Here is a 12642-nt window from a genome sequence, read left to right as displayed (position 1 = left end):
AATGATTAAAAACAGTGACAGACAGCATTCAATGCACTCGTTTTAACTGCATAGCAGTGTGATTTACAGAGATAGAAAAATCCTGTTTTTTTTGTAATAAATATTGTATTAAATAATGTCCCAGATCATGAAAAACATTTATTAGCCTTAGAGTAGCGTTTTTTGTCACTTTGATTTAGAAAAAGTTACTTTTTTAATGAATAGAAACAAAAAAAGAATGATATAAAAAAGATGTTTTGTTTAATTACATTAAAACAATGTTTGTCTATATTAATGAATTAGAATAAATAGCCTAGTAGATATAAAGTTTTAAGGGGTTGAATGTAGATTGTAGAACCTACTCTCTTATTTATGAGGAATCAGGAAGACTCATTTGAGTACTGATTCTGAACAAGCCAAATATGTGTTAAACATCTATGGGGGCTGAGCCCCCCTTAAATGAAAATCCTAGAAACGCCCCTGATTCCAATATTACAATATTTCTCCTATCAGTGTCCAATATGTCCAATATTCATTCCACTATAGCTATAGTCCACACACAGGTATTCATCATCCAAACTATTTAGCCGCGGTAAGCGTTCCAGGTTATAGGCCACATGTATTTATTTAGTATAAGGTAGCGCCGGCCAGACGGTTCCGAGTAACGGAGCCCAGTAAGTGCACTGTTCCTGTGTACTGTTGCTTGAGTGCAGAATTACATTACAAGCACAGCTTCGCGTCCTTTCACGCGTTGTCGTGTTTATTTTCCGCAACCACAATACAAATAATAAATATGCATAACGGCACCATACAGTGCTCAAAATGGCTATCATTAGCGTGGATTTTCAAAATGTTGTGATGTAGTTATAGCTCCATATGGATTTTTAGTGATACTTTTCTTATAAATATCTTTCCCCTTTACCCTATACCGGAGAAACAGCTGGAAGACAGAAGGATTTATATCTGCATACGCGTAACTTTTATTGTTATATTCATATCCGTGAATCTGTGACATGCATATTGAGCAGATTGCACCGCGCGCACCAGATGCCGAACACCTGGATGGCACGCGGGTGCTCCGGTGGCGCTATTGCTCCGTGATGGCTCTAGGTGGCGCTGCTGCTTCGCTGGCGCTGGGCGGCGCAAACAAACTGGCGGTGACGCTGCTCACATTAAAAACTTCCCGGATGAGCGGTGCATGGCGCGCGGGCGGGCAGTACCAGTATGTGTGTTTCTTCTTGTATTCTAAGGATTGGCTAATGTGGAAAAAACACTTCAAAGGTTAATTCAGTAATGAAACTTGATTGTCCGGTCTTACTGATCTGCGAACTAAATGGGTTTTATTTAGCGGTTATCGGGATGGTTTGAAAATGCATGGTTAGTTAGTTAGCATGCTAGGCTCCTGGCATGTGAATGCTAAAATTGTATGGTGAGGTGCTAATTTAGAGAGAAAATATATATTTCAATTGTAGAACGTGCAGTGTTTTTTGTATCATTTTATTTAACGGCATTGAATGAACTGTCCGGGTGCTTTGCAAGGCTATTGCTGACTTCAATGTTATTCTGCGTAGGGAATGCTGTATTATAACACATTTGAAACCTTTTTGGTGACCTCGTATTGATTTCCCCGAACCGAGGAATGACGCCGGTGAAGGAGGATATGTCGGCGCTCATCGAGCGGACCATGCGGATGAGGCGAGAGGAGCAGGCTCGGAAGGTGGTGCTGGCCTGGGCGGTGCTCAACATCTCCCTGGCCGGCATGATCTACACCGAAATGTGTGTGCCTTCGCCATGTAGTCTGTTTCAGTACTCTAGCTTTATCGGCTACCGTCAACCTCCTAATCAACTGTTACAAATGTTTTTAACAGGACAGGGAAATTGCTCCGGCGTTATTGCAACATATCTTACTGGCCTATCTGGTACATCGGTGAGTTTGTTTTATATTGCAAACCAAGTTTTTTCTTTACTAACGCCACTGCTAGGGTAATATCAGGGTCATGAGCGGGGTGCAAACTGAATTGCATTTTAGCTGAGTTAACTGGATATCATCATGTCTTGCATCTTTGTCTCTGATTTGCACTCAGAGCTGGCCCTGGCTTCTCTGTTCAGCATGAACGCCCTCTTTGACTTCTGGAGGTACTTCAGGTACACTATGGCGCCCTCCAGCGTTGCAGTCACCCCGGAGCAGCATCGTCTCCTGGGCCTCAGGAAGTCGGGTGAGCCTGATGTGCCGTGAAATCACTTGTGGAGTGGAGAGAGACGCGCTCATCTGTCAGGCTAATAGAAACCACAATAACTGTTCTTGAACTGCGTACCTGATTTAAGTCTTTGTTGCTCACTTGCTCTGATTTATATGTTCATTTTGTATTATTCGATCTATATAATTGGATATTTATAATAACATATAATTATGGATAATGGTGGGTGGCACCCATGGCCGGATTCGGGCGGCTGTGGGCCCTGGGCTTTGCTACAATAAGGCCCCTGTCACCCGATTAGCCTGCCGTAGCAGCAGCAATATCATTGGTTATTTCCTGACTGTTAACATCTGCATATGTGATATCTATGCTAGCATCGGCTTTGTTTGTATTGGCTTGATTTGATCTTTCCTGGCACATTTTTAAGCAGTTTGGCACCTTTTGCTTAGGCTCCCACTGGCCTGTCGGGTTCCAGCAAGATCTATTTTCCCTCCATAAAATCCTGCGGTCGCTCACAGTTTCATTTCCATACGTGAATGACTGTGAACATTTGCTAATATTTGATAGGCTGATTACTGTACTTTTCCTCCAATTATATTTTGTAAATCTGGCATATTCAAAGTCCCCTTAATACAGGCCCCCCCAGGCATGCTCCCGGGTTGCCCACATAGGCCTAATCCCAAACTATACCCTGGATGCTCTGCCTTCATTATGAGCTACACTCACGCTGAGTCACCCTCACAGCAGACCCTATGCACTTAAACTGAAGGGAGTTTTAGCAAGAAAGATTTGAGATGGACTCACCCTTACTGCGCCTTGTTCAGTCCTCTGTACAGGACAGGAAATGCGTTATATTAGGGTGTGATAAAATGGTTCCTTCAAGAAGTTGTATTTCTTTAGTAATATGAGTTAATCTTTTTTGATTTTCTTATCTGCTACTAGAAGACAAGTTGGGTGGTCTTATCACACGGATTGAGCAGAGTTTGTACACGTTTTATTTGGAGTTTGTTGTAAGTACAGCCTGCGGTTCACGAACAATCCATTCCAGGAAAGTGGAACCAAGACAATTTTCCCCATAAAGCATTGAAATTCAATGAATTTGTTCACGAGCCTACCAAATTATTTTTGTTAGTTAATTTTTTGGGTTTTGTAGTAAAAACTTTAAAGAAAAACACAATATAGTGTGGCGTTGGGCGGACCGAGGCATTGCGGGAGCAGAGAGAGACATGGAGACTTGCTTGTGGGGAAATCACGGTCCTCCTATTTACGATGGCATGCGGGGCATGCTGGCACATGCGCCCGCTGACGTTACACAAGTATTAAAAAAAGGAATCTGGTTGAGGAATCTTATTTAATCTGGACAAGAATCAGTGTGATGTATCCTCTTCTGATTAATACTGTACGACTGAATAAAAATGGCTGAATATAATTTTCATTTCTATTTAGCTTGTGAAAACGAACTTCAGAAATGTAAGCATTCATGTTTAAACATTCAGTTGCATTAACTGACTGACTTGATACTGACTTGATATGAAATATTTTATTTGAATATGTAATTGTTTTCTTACATTTGTGTGACAATACATTGTCCTCGTGTTTTGCGCTGTTCAGTTTTCTGTGTGCAAAGCATTGTGGGATATGAGTGGTAGTGGAGTTGTGTGAGGCTTCATTGTGCTGACTACCTTCTGGGGGGCATAATGGACCATTCCCCCTTACTGCTTTGAGACACACTTCAATATGGCGACAGGTCTCAGGAACACTCAAACAGAGGCGGAGTGGTGAGGCAGAGTGTGTAGGGACCGGTTTGAGATTGGGCTGTAATAGATATGGCTGTGGTGCCACCCACCTTGTGTTTGAACCCATGACTTCCTGATGACAAGTCCAGCCATGTAATTTCTGTGTCACTCGTCTCCCGTGTGTCTCAAGGCATCCAGGCCAGTCCACCCCAGAAGCCCGAAAAGAAGGAAGTACCTGCTCCTGTCCAGTCCTCGCCTCTCCAGGGCCAGAGCGTGCTCAGCTACAGTCCCTCCAGACCTCCTAGCACCAGCCCCAAGTTCTCCCCCAGCTGTGTGCCTGGCTACAGCCCGTCCCTCCAGAGCCCATCCCCAGCAAGAAGCGGGGGCTCTTACTCACCTGTGACCTACACCATGACCAACAGCAGCTTCATGAAGGTCAGCACTTCTCTGGGCTTCACTAGCAGTGCTACCTAACCCTAACCCTTTAATGCTTTTGTCTCTATTTTAGCTCTGTTATTCACCTTATAGTAAAATGCCTCAAGGCAATGAATTAATATCAAATATTACAATGACCAAGATGAATGTTCAGCATTTTGACATTTTCTCATTTTAGGCTGTGCAAAATAGCCCTCCCTTTGCCTCAATGACAGCATTGCAGACTCTTGGCATTCTTTCATCCAGCTTCTAGATGTAGCCATCTGGAATGCTTCTCCAGCAGTCCTGAAGGAGTTTACCCAAGTTCTGGGCACACGTTGGCTACCTTGCTCATACTCTGTCCCAGCTCATCCCAAACCAGCTCTATAAGTGTGTAGGTTGGGGGATTGTGGGGCCAGGTCATCTGTCACAGCACTCATTCGCTTTCCTTGTTCACAAGACAATCCTACACAACCTCAGAGTAATTAGGGTTATTATCTTGCTGAAAAACAAATGATTTTCTGCAGGTGTCCAAACTTTTGACTGGTTCTGTACAGTTCGTCTGTCAGGGCAGCCTGTGATGGACCTTTTTTCAGGGTGACATCGTGGGTTTGTTGGGTATTTTTATTGCCAGGTGTGGAGCTACAGCTCCTCCCCCGGGTCCTCCCCCTACCCCAGCAGCATTGGGCCTACAGAGGGCGCCAGTCTCCGGGCACGCTACCGCACCCCATCTTCAGTCTTCACCTCTCCAGGCGGCAAGGAAGACTACATGGAAGACCTCAGATCTCTGGAGCGGTTCCTTCACTCCGAGGAGGAGAAGAGCCAGCGCAGCCAGCTGGGTGAGAACGGGGACCCTGGGCGTTTAGATCCCGTCAGTCAGGGCTGTAGCCCTGGGTATTTTAACCCCGATGCCAACCTTGCTTTAAAAAAAATTATAATAAATAAAGAATTTTCAAGCCCCAGGTAAAGTTGCTCCTGATGCTTTTCCATAGCTAGAAATCCCCCTGATGGGGACCGTGGGGGTCTGTGCTGGGGGGTCGGTTAAACAGGGCAGAGTCAGCATGTTCCTGTCACGCCTCTTAGGGAGCCCGGAGTCTGCATCCCCTTCCCACAGCCCCACCTTCTGGAACTACAACCGCTCGGTGGGGGACTACGCCCAGAGTCTGAGGAAGTTCCAGTACCAGCTGGCCTGCCGGTCCCAGGCGCCCTCCGCTCACAAAGACGAGACGGACCTGGGCTCCAAGCAGGCTGCTGAGGAGGTGAAGAGGGAGCAAAGGGACTGGTCTGTAGGGGGCGCTGTTTTGGTGTTACATCCTCACAGCACTGCAGAACAAACAACTCCGTATGAAAGCCTATATCTGAGATTACATGCCATAGATGTTCCATCGTTTTTAATTCTGTCTCCTTTCTCTCTTGGTTCCAAACCATAGCTCAAATGGCCTAGTGCCCCCAGAGAAGTTAGTCTGCCTCAACTCTGACATTTTAAATTGGTGTAGATTTTAATCAGCTGCGCTGAAAATACTGAGGTGTATTTCGTGTCCTTTGTACTTGTGAAATTAATCTTTGCAAGACGCTTGACAAGCCTTCAAAGTTTAAAACCGGTGTGGAATGAGCAGGTTGCAGTGGAACAGAATGAAAGCATCAGCAGTGCAGCGGGTCACTGCTCTTCTGTGTGCTAGGTATGGGCGCGGATCACACCCAACCCGCCTGTTTTGGATCATATAGACAGCTGGACTGCGAAGCTGAGAAACGTGAGTAAAAGTCCGTCTTTGCTTATGGTGACTGTCGGCCCTCAGGGGTGGGGGGGGGGCACTATGTGCTGCTTCAGGCTTTACAAACTCCTCTAAAACTGAAAGGCTCCTGTGCTCGGCTGATTAGTTCAGCTCTTCTTGCCTTGACTGGTTTGTTTCCTTGATTGAAAGACTCATCCAGCTGTTTCACATTAACGTTAGTGAGACATGTATGATTATGGTTAATTTACATAAATGATATAGACACCAATATATACAGTAAACTGGTGAAATTTGCAGATGACACCAAGGTGGGTGGTGTAGCAGATACTGAACTAGCGGCTCAGCAGCTACAGCGGGATCTTAATTTAATTAGTGACTGGGCCGATACCTGGCAGATGAAATTTAACATAGACAAATGTATATAAATATAAAGTACAGGTATTTTATGGGACCTACTGAAATAAAGGTAGCTGATTATGAGAAAGACCTTGGTGTGTATGTTGATGCTTCCATGTCTCATTCTCGCCAGTGCGGGGAAGCAATAAAAAAGGCCAATAGGATGTTGGGGTATATCTCCAGGTGTGTGCCGCTCCCCTCCTCTCAGCCGCTGAACGCATTCGAGCTGCTTAACACACATACCGAGTTAGCCGAACATGGCATATGCTGCAGTTGAAGGCACTTCACAAGCTGCTTTAGTAAAAAACAAAAAAACAACGCAAAAGTGCCATTTGGAAGTATTTTGCAGATGAGCATGGAAAGGCTAAGGGTGTCGATAAGCCTCTATGCAAACAGTGGTACACAGTTGTGGTGACGAAGCCAAGTAGCACGTCCAACCTGGCGAAGCATCTTAAAGACCGACATCCTGGTCTTTATGAGAAGTTTCACGAGGTCAGTAAAGCTCGTGTTCCAGCAACACTGAACTATTAAACAATTATCAAAAATGTTAACTTGGCCGGCACACACCTTAACATTTGCCGTTTATCTATAAGCAGTTAGCCAACAAACTCGTTAGCCATATGTTATCATTAAGATAGCGGATAGGAGCAGTGGCTAATAATAAAATAAGTTAAAATGTGGGAACAATGCAAAAACGGAAAACAAAAATGTCCTGTAAAATCCTGTGGAATGTGGTGAACGCCCAGCCATACTTTAAAAAAATAAAATAAAATGCCGTTGTATACCATGAAACTGATATATGATAACGAATTGTGATATAAATTTTTGCTCATACCGCCCAGCTCTACTCCCTTGTGAGACTGAGAGTGTATTCCTAATATTCATATATTTAGTTCATTGATATTTATTGCATTTACTTACAAAACACAGTTTACCATTTTACACTTCCACTGGTTCTATCGGATCCTTTTCTTGCACGTGGTTTACTCAGGTTGCTCTGGTTCAGTACAGTAATATTAGAAATGTATTCTTTAGTTGCTGCGTACGCTGCCTGCTGCCCCTGTTGGCATTCTGCCCCTTGTCTCCCGCAGTGGATTAACGACACGATCCTGGTGCCTCTGGTGAAGGAGATCGATGCGGTGAACACACATCTGCGCCGAATTGGCTGCCCCGAACTGCAGACTGGAGGTGCTGCTTTTGCTTTCCTTCCTGCTCTTATGCCTGGGTGCCATTTATAGTAGCATGTTGCTAAATGAGCTATTTTTCGTTTTTTCATTAATTTTGTAATTCTCCTCTTCTACCACCAGAGGCCAGTATAAGTAGCCTGAAGCAGGCTGCTGTGGTTAAAGCCTCCTCAATTCCCACTCTGAATTCAATCGTCCAGTATCTGGATATCAGTCCTAACCAGGAATACCTTGTTGAACGAATTAAAGGTAAGTCAAAGGTTTTTGTGATTTTTTTTTTTTTTTGTGTCTTTCTTGGTTCTTTGATTTTTGCAAGGCCAAAACCTTTACCTTGGGTAAGCCAAAATGTGCATCACATTAATCGGCCCCCCTGCTCGCCCCCTGCAGAGCTGGCACATGGTGGCTGCATGAGCTCATTCCGCTGGAACGGGGGCGGGGACCTGAAAGGCAGGAAGTGGGACACAGACCTCCCCACGGACTCGGCGGTGAGTCGCTCTCTCCTCCCTGTGGTATGTGGCTCTGTCGGTAAGGACCTCGTGCCCACGGCCTGGAGGTTGTGAGTTCAGATTCCATATCGCCAGACTGATATCACTATCGGGCCCTTAAAGGCCCTTAACCCCAGTTGCGCCTGGGACTGTGACCCTGCTTTCTTAATTGTACGTTACTTTGTATAAGCAGTGTTTTGTATGGAGGCCTTGCCCTCTCGTCCCCATGATGGCTGCTCTTGTGTGGACTGGAGGGCTCTCCTGTTTCCTCCAGATCGTCATGCATGTGCTCTGCACCTACCTGGACTCCCGATTGCCCCCTCACCCCAAGTACCCTGACGGCAAGACCTTCACCTCCCAGCACTTCACGCAGACCCCTGACAAGCCAGGTGAATGTGGCAGATTTTGGGTCTTCATCTTAGAAGCTTCTCGTTCACTGACTTGAGTTTGTTGAATAAGGAATTCTGGGTAAAAATAAGTCTCATTTTGGAGTCTCGTCACTGACATGGTCCTGTTTGATCTGTTTGTGGTGAACAGATACATCAAATGAGAATCTGCTGTGTATCCATCAGAGCAGCATCAACCCACCACACTACCAGCTCATCTACCAGGGGCATGTCTACAGCCTCCCTAAGGTGAGGGCCATTCTCTGCTGCCCTCTTCTGGTCATGCATGGCAGCCCACATACGTGCACAGTCTGCTTGCAGTGCTCATGCGAGGTCTGCATGTGTACGTGTGCCTGCCCGTCTGTCTGTATATCATTGAGCCCGTCTGTCTGTCTGTCTGTATATCATTGTGCCCGTCTGTCTGTCTGTATATCATTGTGCCCGTCTGCGGGGGTGGTGATATGCTTTTCCCTTCATGCTTATGTGAGGTCTCCAGTGTGTTCAATTCACGTCTGGTTGTGCATTTTCACAAGATTTATCTCAAAGCGCTTTACATTATTCCCACCCAAAGCCCCCAATGAGCAGCCAGAGGTGACAGTGGCGAGGAGAAACTCCCTAGAAGGAAGAAACCTAGGGAGGAAAGGGACTCAGAGGGGGAGCCCATCCTCCAGGGGGCGACAGAGGAAGTCAAATGTACAAAATCCTAATTTATACCCAAATCAAATTGGCCTGAAGGCCAATAGGATGTTGGGGTATATCTCCAGGTGTGTGGAGTTTAAGTCAAGGGAGGTAATGCTAAGATTATTCCTTGGTGAGACCTCACCTAGAATATTGTGTGCAGGTTTGGTCACCATATCTTAAAAAGGACATTGCGGCCTTAGAAAAGGTGCAGCGTAGGGCCACAAGAATGATTCCTGGTCTTAGAGGAATGTCATACGAGGAGAGGTTAGTTGAGCTAAGTCTGTTCAGCCTCAAGCAAAGGAGACTGAGGGGGGACATGATCCAGGTCTATAAGATTCTAACAGGTTTGGATGCTGTTCAACCGAATAGTTACTTCAGCATTAGTTCAAATACAAGAACTCGTGGCCATAGGTGGAAATTAGCGGGAGAACATTTCAAACTGGATTTAAGGAAGCACTTCTTTACACAGCGTGTAGTCAGAGTATGGAATAGTCTTCCTGATAACGTAGTGCAAGCTGAATCCTTGGGTTCCTTTAAATCAGAGCTAGATAAGATTTTAACAACTCTGAGCTATTAGTTAAGTTCTCTCCAAGCGAGCTCGATGGGCCGAATGGCCTCCTCTCGTTTGTATAGTTTTTATGTTCTAAATTTTAACATTTTAGTCTCAACGTGGGGGGCAGGCAGGTGATGACTGGTGCTGCTTCAGATGGCAAGACAAACAGTGGTACAGCAGCAGGGCATTCAGGGAAGCGGGTCGCGGGCAGGTAGGGGATCGAGGGCGGGTAGGGGGTCGCGGGCAGGTAGGGGATCGAGGGCGGGTTGGGGGTCGAGGGCGGGTAGGGGATCGAGGGCGGGTAGGGGGTCGCGGGCGGGTAGGGGATCGAGGGCGGGTAGGGGGTCGCGGGCGGGTAGGGGGTCGCGGGCGGGATATCTTGATAATTTGGTGTCTCCAGGCAGCACAGCCCAGGAGGGGTAGGGGAAATAAAATGTGCCATTAGCACTAGAGACAGGAGACATACCTGGGCGTCCAACAGGCGGCTGCCCTTCGCAGACAGCTTGTTCTACAAAGAGCAAGTTGAGGGAGGCGTAAAAAGAATGTATGTGAGCTCCAGCAGATATGGCAGCATAAGTAGGAGGGAGAGGCAGGTGGGGAGTCCCTGAAATGTCAGCACTCCAATTCCACAAGGGGGGTGTGAAGCTAGAGTGACAGACTGATGGGTCAGTTCATCCAAAGCCAATGGCACCGACCCCCCAACCAGCTCTACACCTCACACTATAGGTCTAACTGGGAGTGAGGAGTTAGCTAGAGCTAGAACTAGAGTCCCTATAAGATAGACGAAACAAGTGTGTTTTTAGTCTGGACTTGACTATTGAGAGTGAACCTAAATCCCACACATCCAGTGGAAGATTATTCCACAGCTGAGGAGCTCTCTAAGAGAAAGCTCTGCAGCCTGCCATAGCTCTTTCTACCCTGGGTACTAACAGATATCCTACTCCTTGAGATCGAAGAAAGTGAGGATGGTTGTATGAGGGCCAGCAGATTATGAAGGTATTCTGGTGCAAGGCCATTCAGTGTTTTATAAGTTAATAGCAGTATTTTGTAGTCAATCTGAGTCTTAATTGGAAGCCAATTATGGGAACATAGAACAGGGCTAATATGATCACATTTTTGAGTGTTTGTAAGAACTCAGGCTGCTGCATTTTGTACTAGCTAAAGTTTATGTAAGGATCCAGATGGGCAACCAGAAAGGAGGGCATTACAGTAGTCCAGTCTGGAAGCTATAAAGGCATGTATTTTTTTCTGCATCATGAAAGGAGAGCATCTTCTGAAGTTTGGCTTTGTTCCATAGATGGTAGAACAGTGCTAGTGATACTACTTATGTGAGCATCAAAACATAGATCTGAATCAACCAGGATTCCAAGATCTGACCACTGTTAGGTTGGGTAGGGAGACCAGGTTGAGGTTGTCAAACTTATCTTGAGCAGCCTTAGGACCAACTAGCAATACATCTTTTTTTTCCAGTGTTTAACATAAGGGCATTTATAGCCATCCAACACCTGACGTCAAGTAGAGTCTACTGTCAGGGGCAGTGGTGGCCTGACTGTTAGGGAAGCGCGCTTCTGATTGAGGATTCAAACCAGCAGCCTTTCAATCAGGTACCACTGCCAGGTACCCTGAGCAAGGCACTGGCCCCAGGCACTGGCCCCAGGCACCTCATGATGTGACATAGGGTTAAATGCAGAGGACACATTTCATTGTGTAGTGTGGTGTGTCAATAATGACAACTAATCCCTTTCACTTCTCACCCAGAGAGCTGAGAAGCATCATCTGGCTTAACATGTACAGTTTTATATATCATCAGTATGACAATGAATCCCAACACCATGATTTCTGATAATGTTACCAAGTGGTAGCATCTATAACGTGAACAGTAGCGGATCCAGCACTGATCCCTGTGGGACACCATGTTTGATTTTAGTGGGCTTCGAAGACTGTTAATGTGAACAAACTGATAATGATGTCTCTGTCTGTGTGTATATTTGTGTGTCTGGGTCTGTGTGTGACTGTCTCTCTGTGTCATTGTGCCTTTCAGCAGGGGTGGTGACATGCTTTTCACTTCGTGTCCATGTGACTTTGTTCACAGGGGAGAAACAACATGTTCCACACCGTACTCATGTTCCTCTTCGTCATCAAGACCAAAGAGTCGGGCATGCTGGGGTAGGTGGTCGCCATGGAAATGAAAAAAGCAAGCGGAACACCGCTCCAAATGAGCAGAGACTAACAGGTCTTCTCTTCCCTCAGGAGAGTCAGTCTGGGCCTGTCTGGAGTGAACATCCTGTGGATATTTGGAGACTAATGTACGTTGCTCTAATGGAGATTAACAGAACATGCATGTGACCTCTTGACTGGAATGGCAGCCAAATTTGACTTGAAAATGTTCATCCTCTGTTTTGGTGCCAGTGGGTACCACTAAAGTGACTCGAAGATTATTTCAGATTCCAGATTCACACCAAGGGCCCTTGTGGAGCTGCACCTCCAGGACCTGGACACAGATTCAGCCATTTATCATACAAATCGTCCTGTTTCTTGCACAGCTCTTCAGTATTTTTATTTTTGAAGATGTTTTAGCCTTTGGATTTGACTCTTTTAGTGTAAATAAACCTTAGTCTCTCACGCTTTAGTATGTTTGAGTGCTGTATATTGACTGCTTGGCGGGTGTGATGTCACTTCCTGTGGATGTGTGTTTTACAGGTAATGTGGTGCTTTCCTAATGTGTTGGTGTGAATTACGTTGTGTAAATGCTATTTTCAGTCTCTCTGTTTCTCACCATTAGAACTTGGCTTCTTCCCGCTAGCCTCTCTTGTTTGACTTTCCCGCTCCGCGTTGCCATAGTGCTCAGCTGGGCTTTTAGCATGAGGTATCTTCAGCTATTTTTATCTTCTTAATTC

The 12642-nt window shown here is 45.7% G+C and overlaps 1 protein-coding gene across 4 annotated transcripts; it reads left to right on the top strand.

The window, feature by feature from the left end:
• Positions 1–1112: 1112 nt before the first annotated feature.
• On the top strand, positions 1113–12374 carry tmem209 (transmembrane protein 209). 4 transcript variants are annotated; one of them, XM_023801651.2, is made up of 16 exons: positions 1159–1260; positions 1617–1755; positions 1848–1906; positions 2064–2195; positions 4104–4348; positions 4962–5166; positions 5411–5586; positions 6007–6078; positions 7548–7644; positions 7764–7889; positions 8028–8125; positions 8400–8514; positions 8663–8760; positions 11838–11911; positions 11996–12051; positions 12190–12374. In XM_023801651.2, exons 1-15 carry the CDS (start codon positions 1167–1169, stop codon positions 12048–12050), a joined length of 1785 nt encoding a protein of 594 aa, XP_023657419.2. In that variant the 5' UTR covers positions 1159–1166; the 3' UTR covers position 12051; positions 12190–12374. The 4 variants fall into 4 exon arrangements, with proteins under 4 accessions (XP_023657421.1, XP_023657419.2, XP_023657418.2 ...); XM_023801653.2 differs by having other exon boundaries at positions 1113–1201; positions 11996–12374; XM_023801650.2 differs by having other exon boundaries at positions 11996–12374.
• Positions 12375–12642: the final 268 nt, after the last annotated feature.

Source organism: Paramormyrops kingsleyae, chromosome 1 (assembly GCF_048594095.1).
Source record: "Paramormyrops kingsleyae isolate MSU_618 chromosome 1, PKINGS_0.4, whole genome shotgun sequence".
Taxonomy (NCBI): domain Eukaryota; kingdom Metazoa; phylum Chordata; class Actinopteri; order Osteoglossiformes; family Mormyridae; genus Paramormyrops; species Paramormyrops kingsleyae.
The sequence above is the reverse complement of the archived record's forward strand: the minus strand, read 5'-3'. Positions and strand labels throughout refer to the sequence as shown.

Coding starts and splice junctions, on each gene's coding strand:
- tmem209 (XM_023801651.2), top strand. CDS start 1,167: ATGAGCGGTGCATGGCGCGCGGGCGGGCAGTACCAGTATGTGTGTTTC. Junction 7,645..7,763: donor CCCCGAACTGCAGACTGGAG/GTGCTGCTTTTG, acceptor TTCTACCACCAG/AGGCCAGTATAAGTAGCCTG. Junction 8,126..8,399: donor ACCTCCCCACGGACTCGGCG/GTGAGTCGCTCT, acceptor TGTTTCCTCCAG/ATCGTCATGCATGTGCTCTG.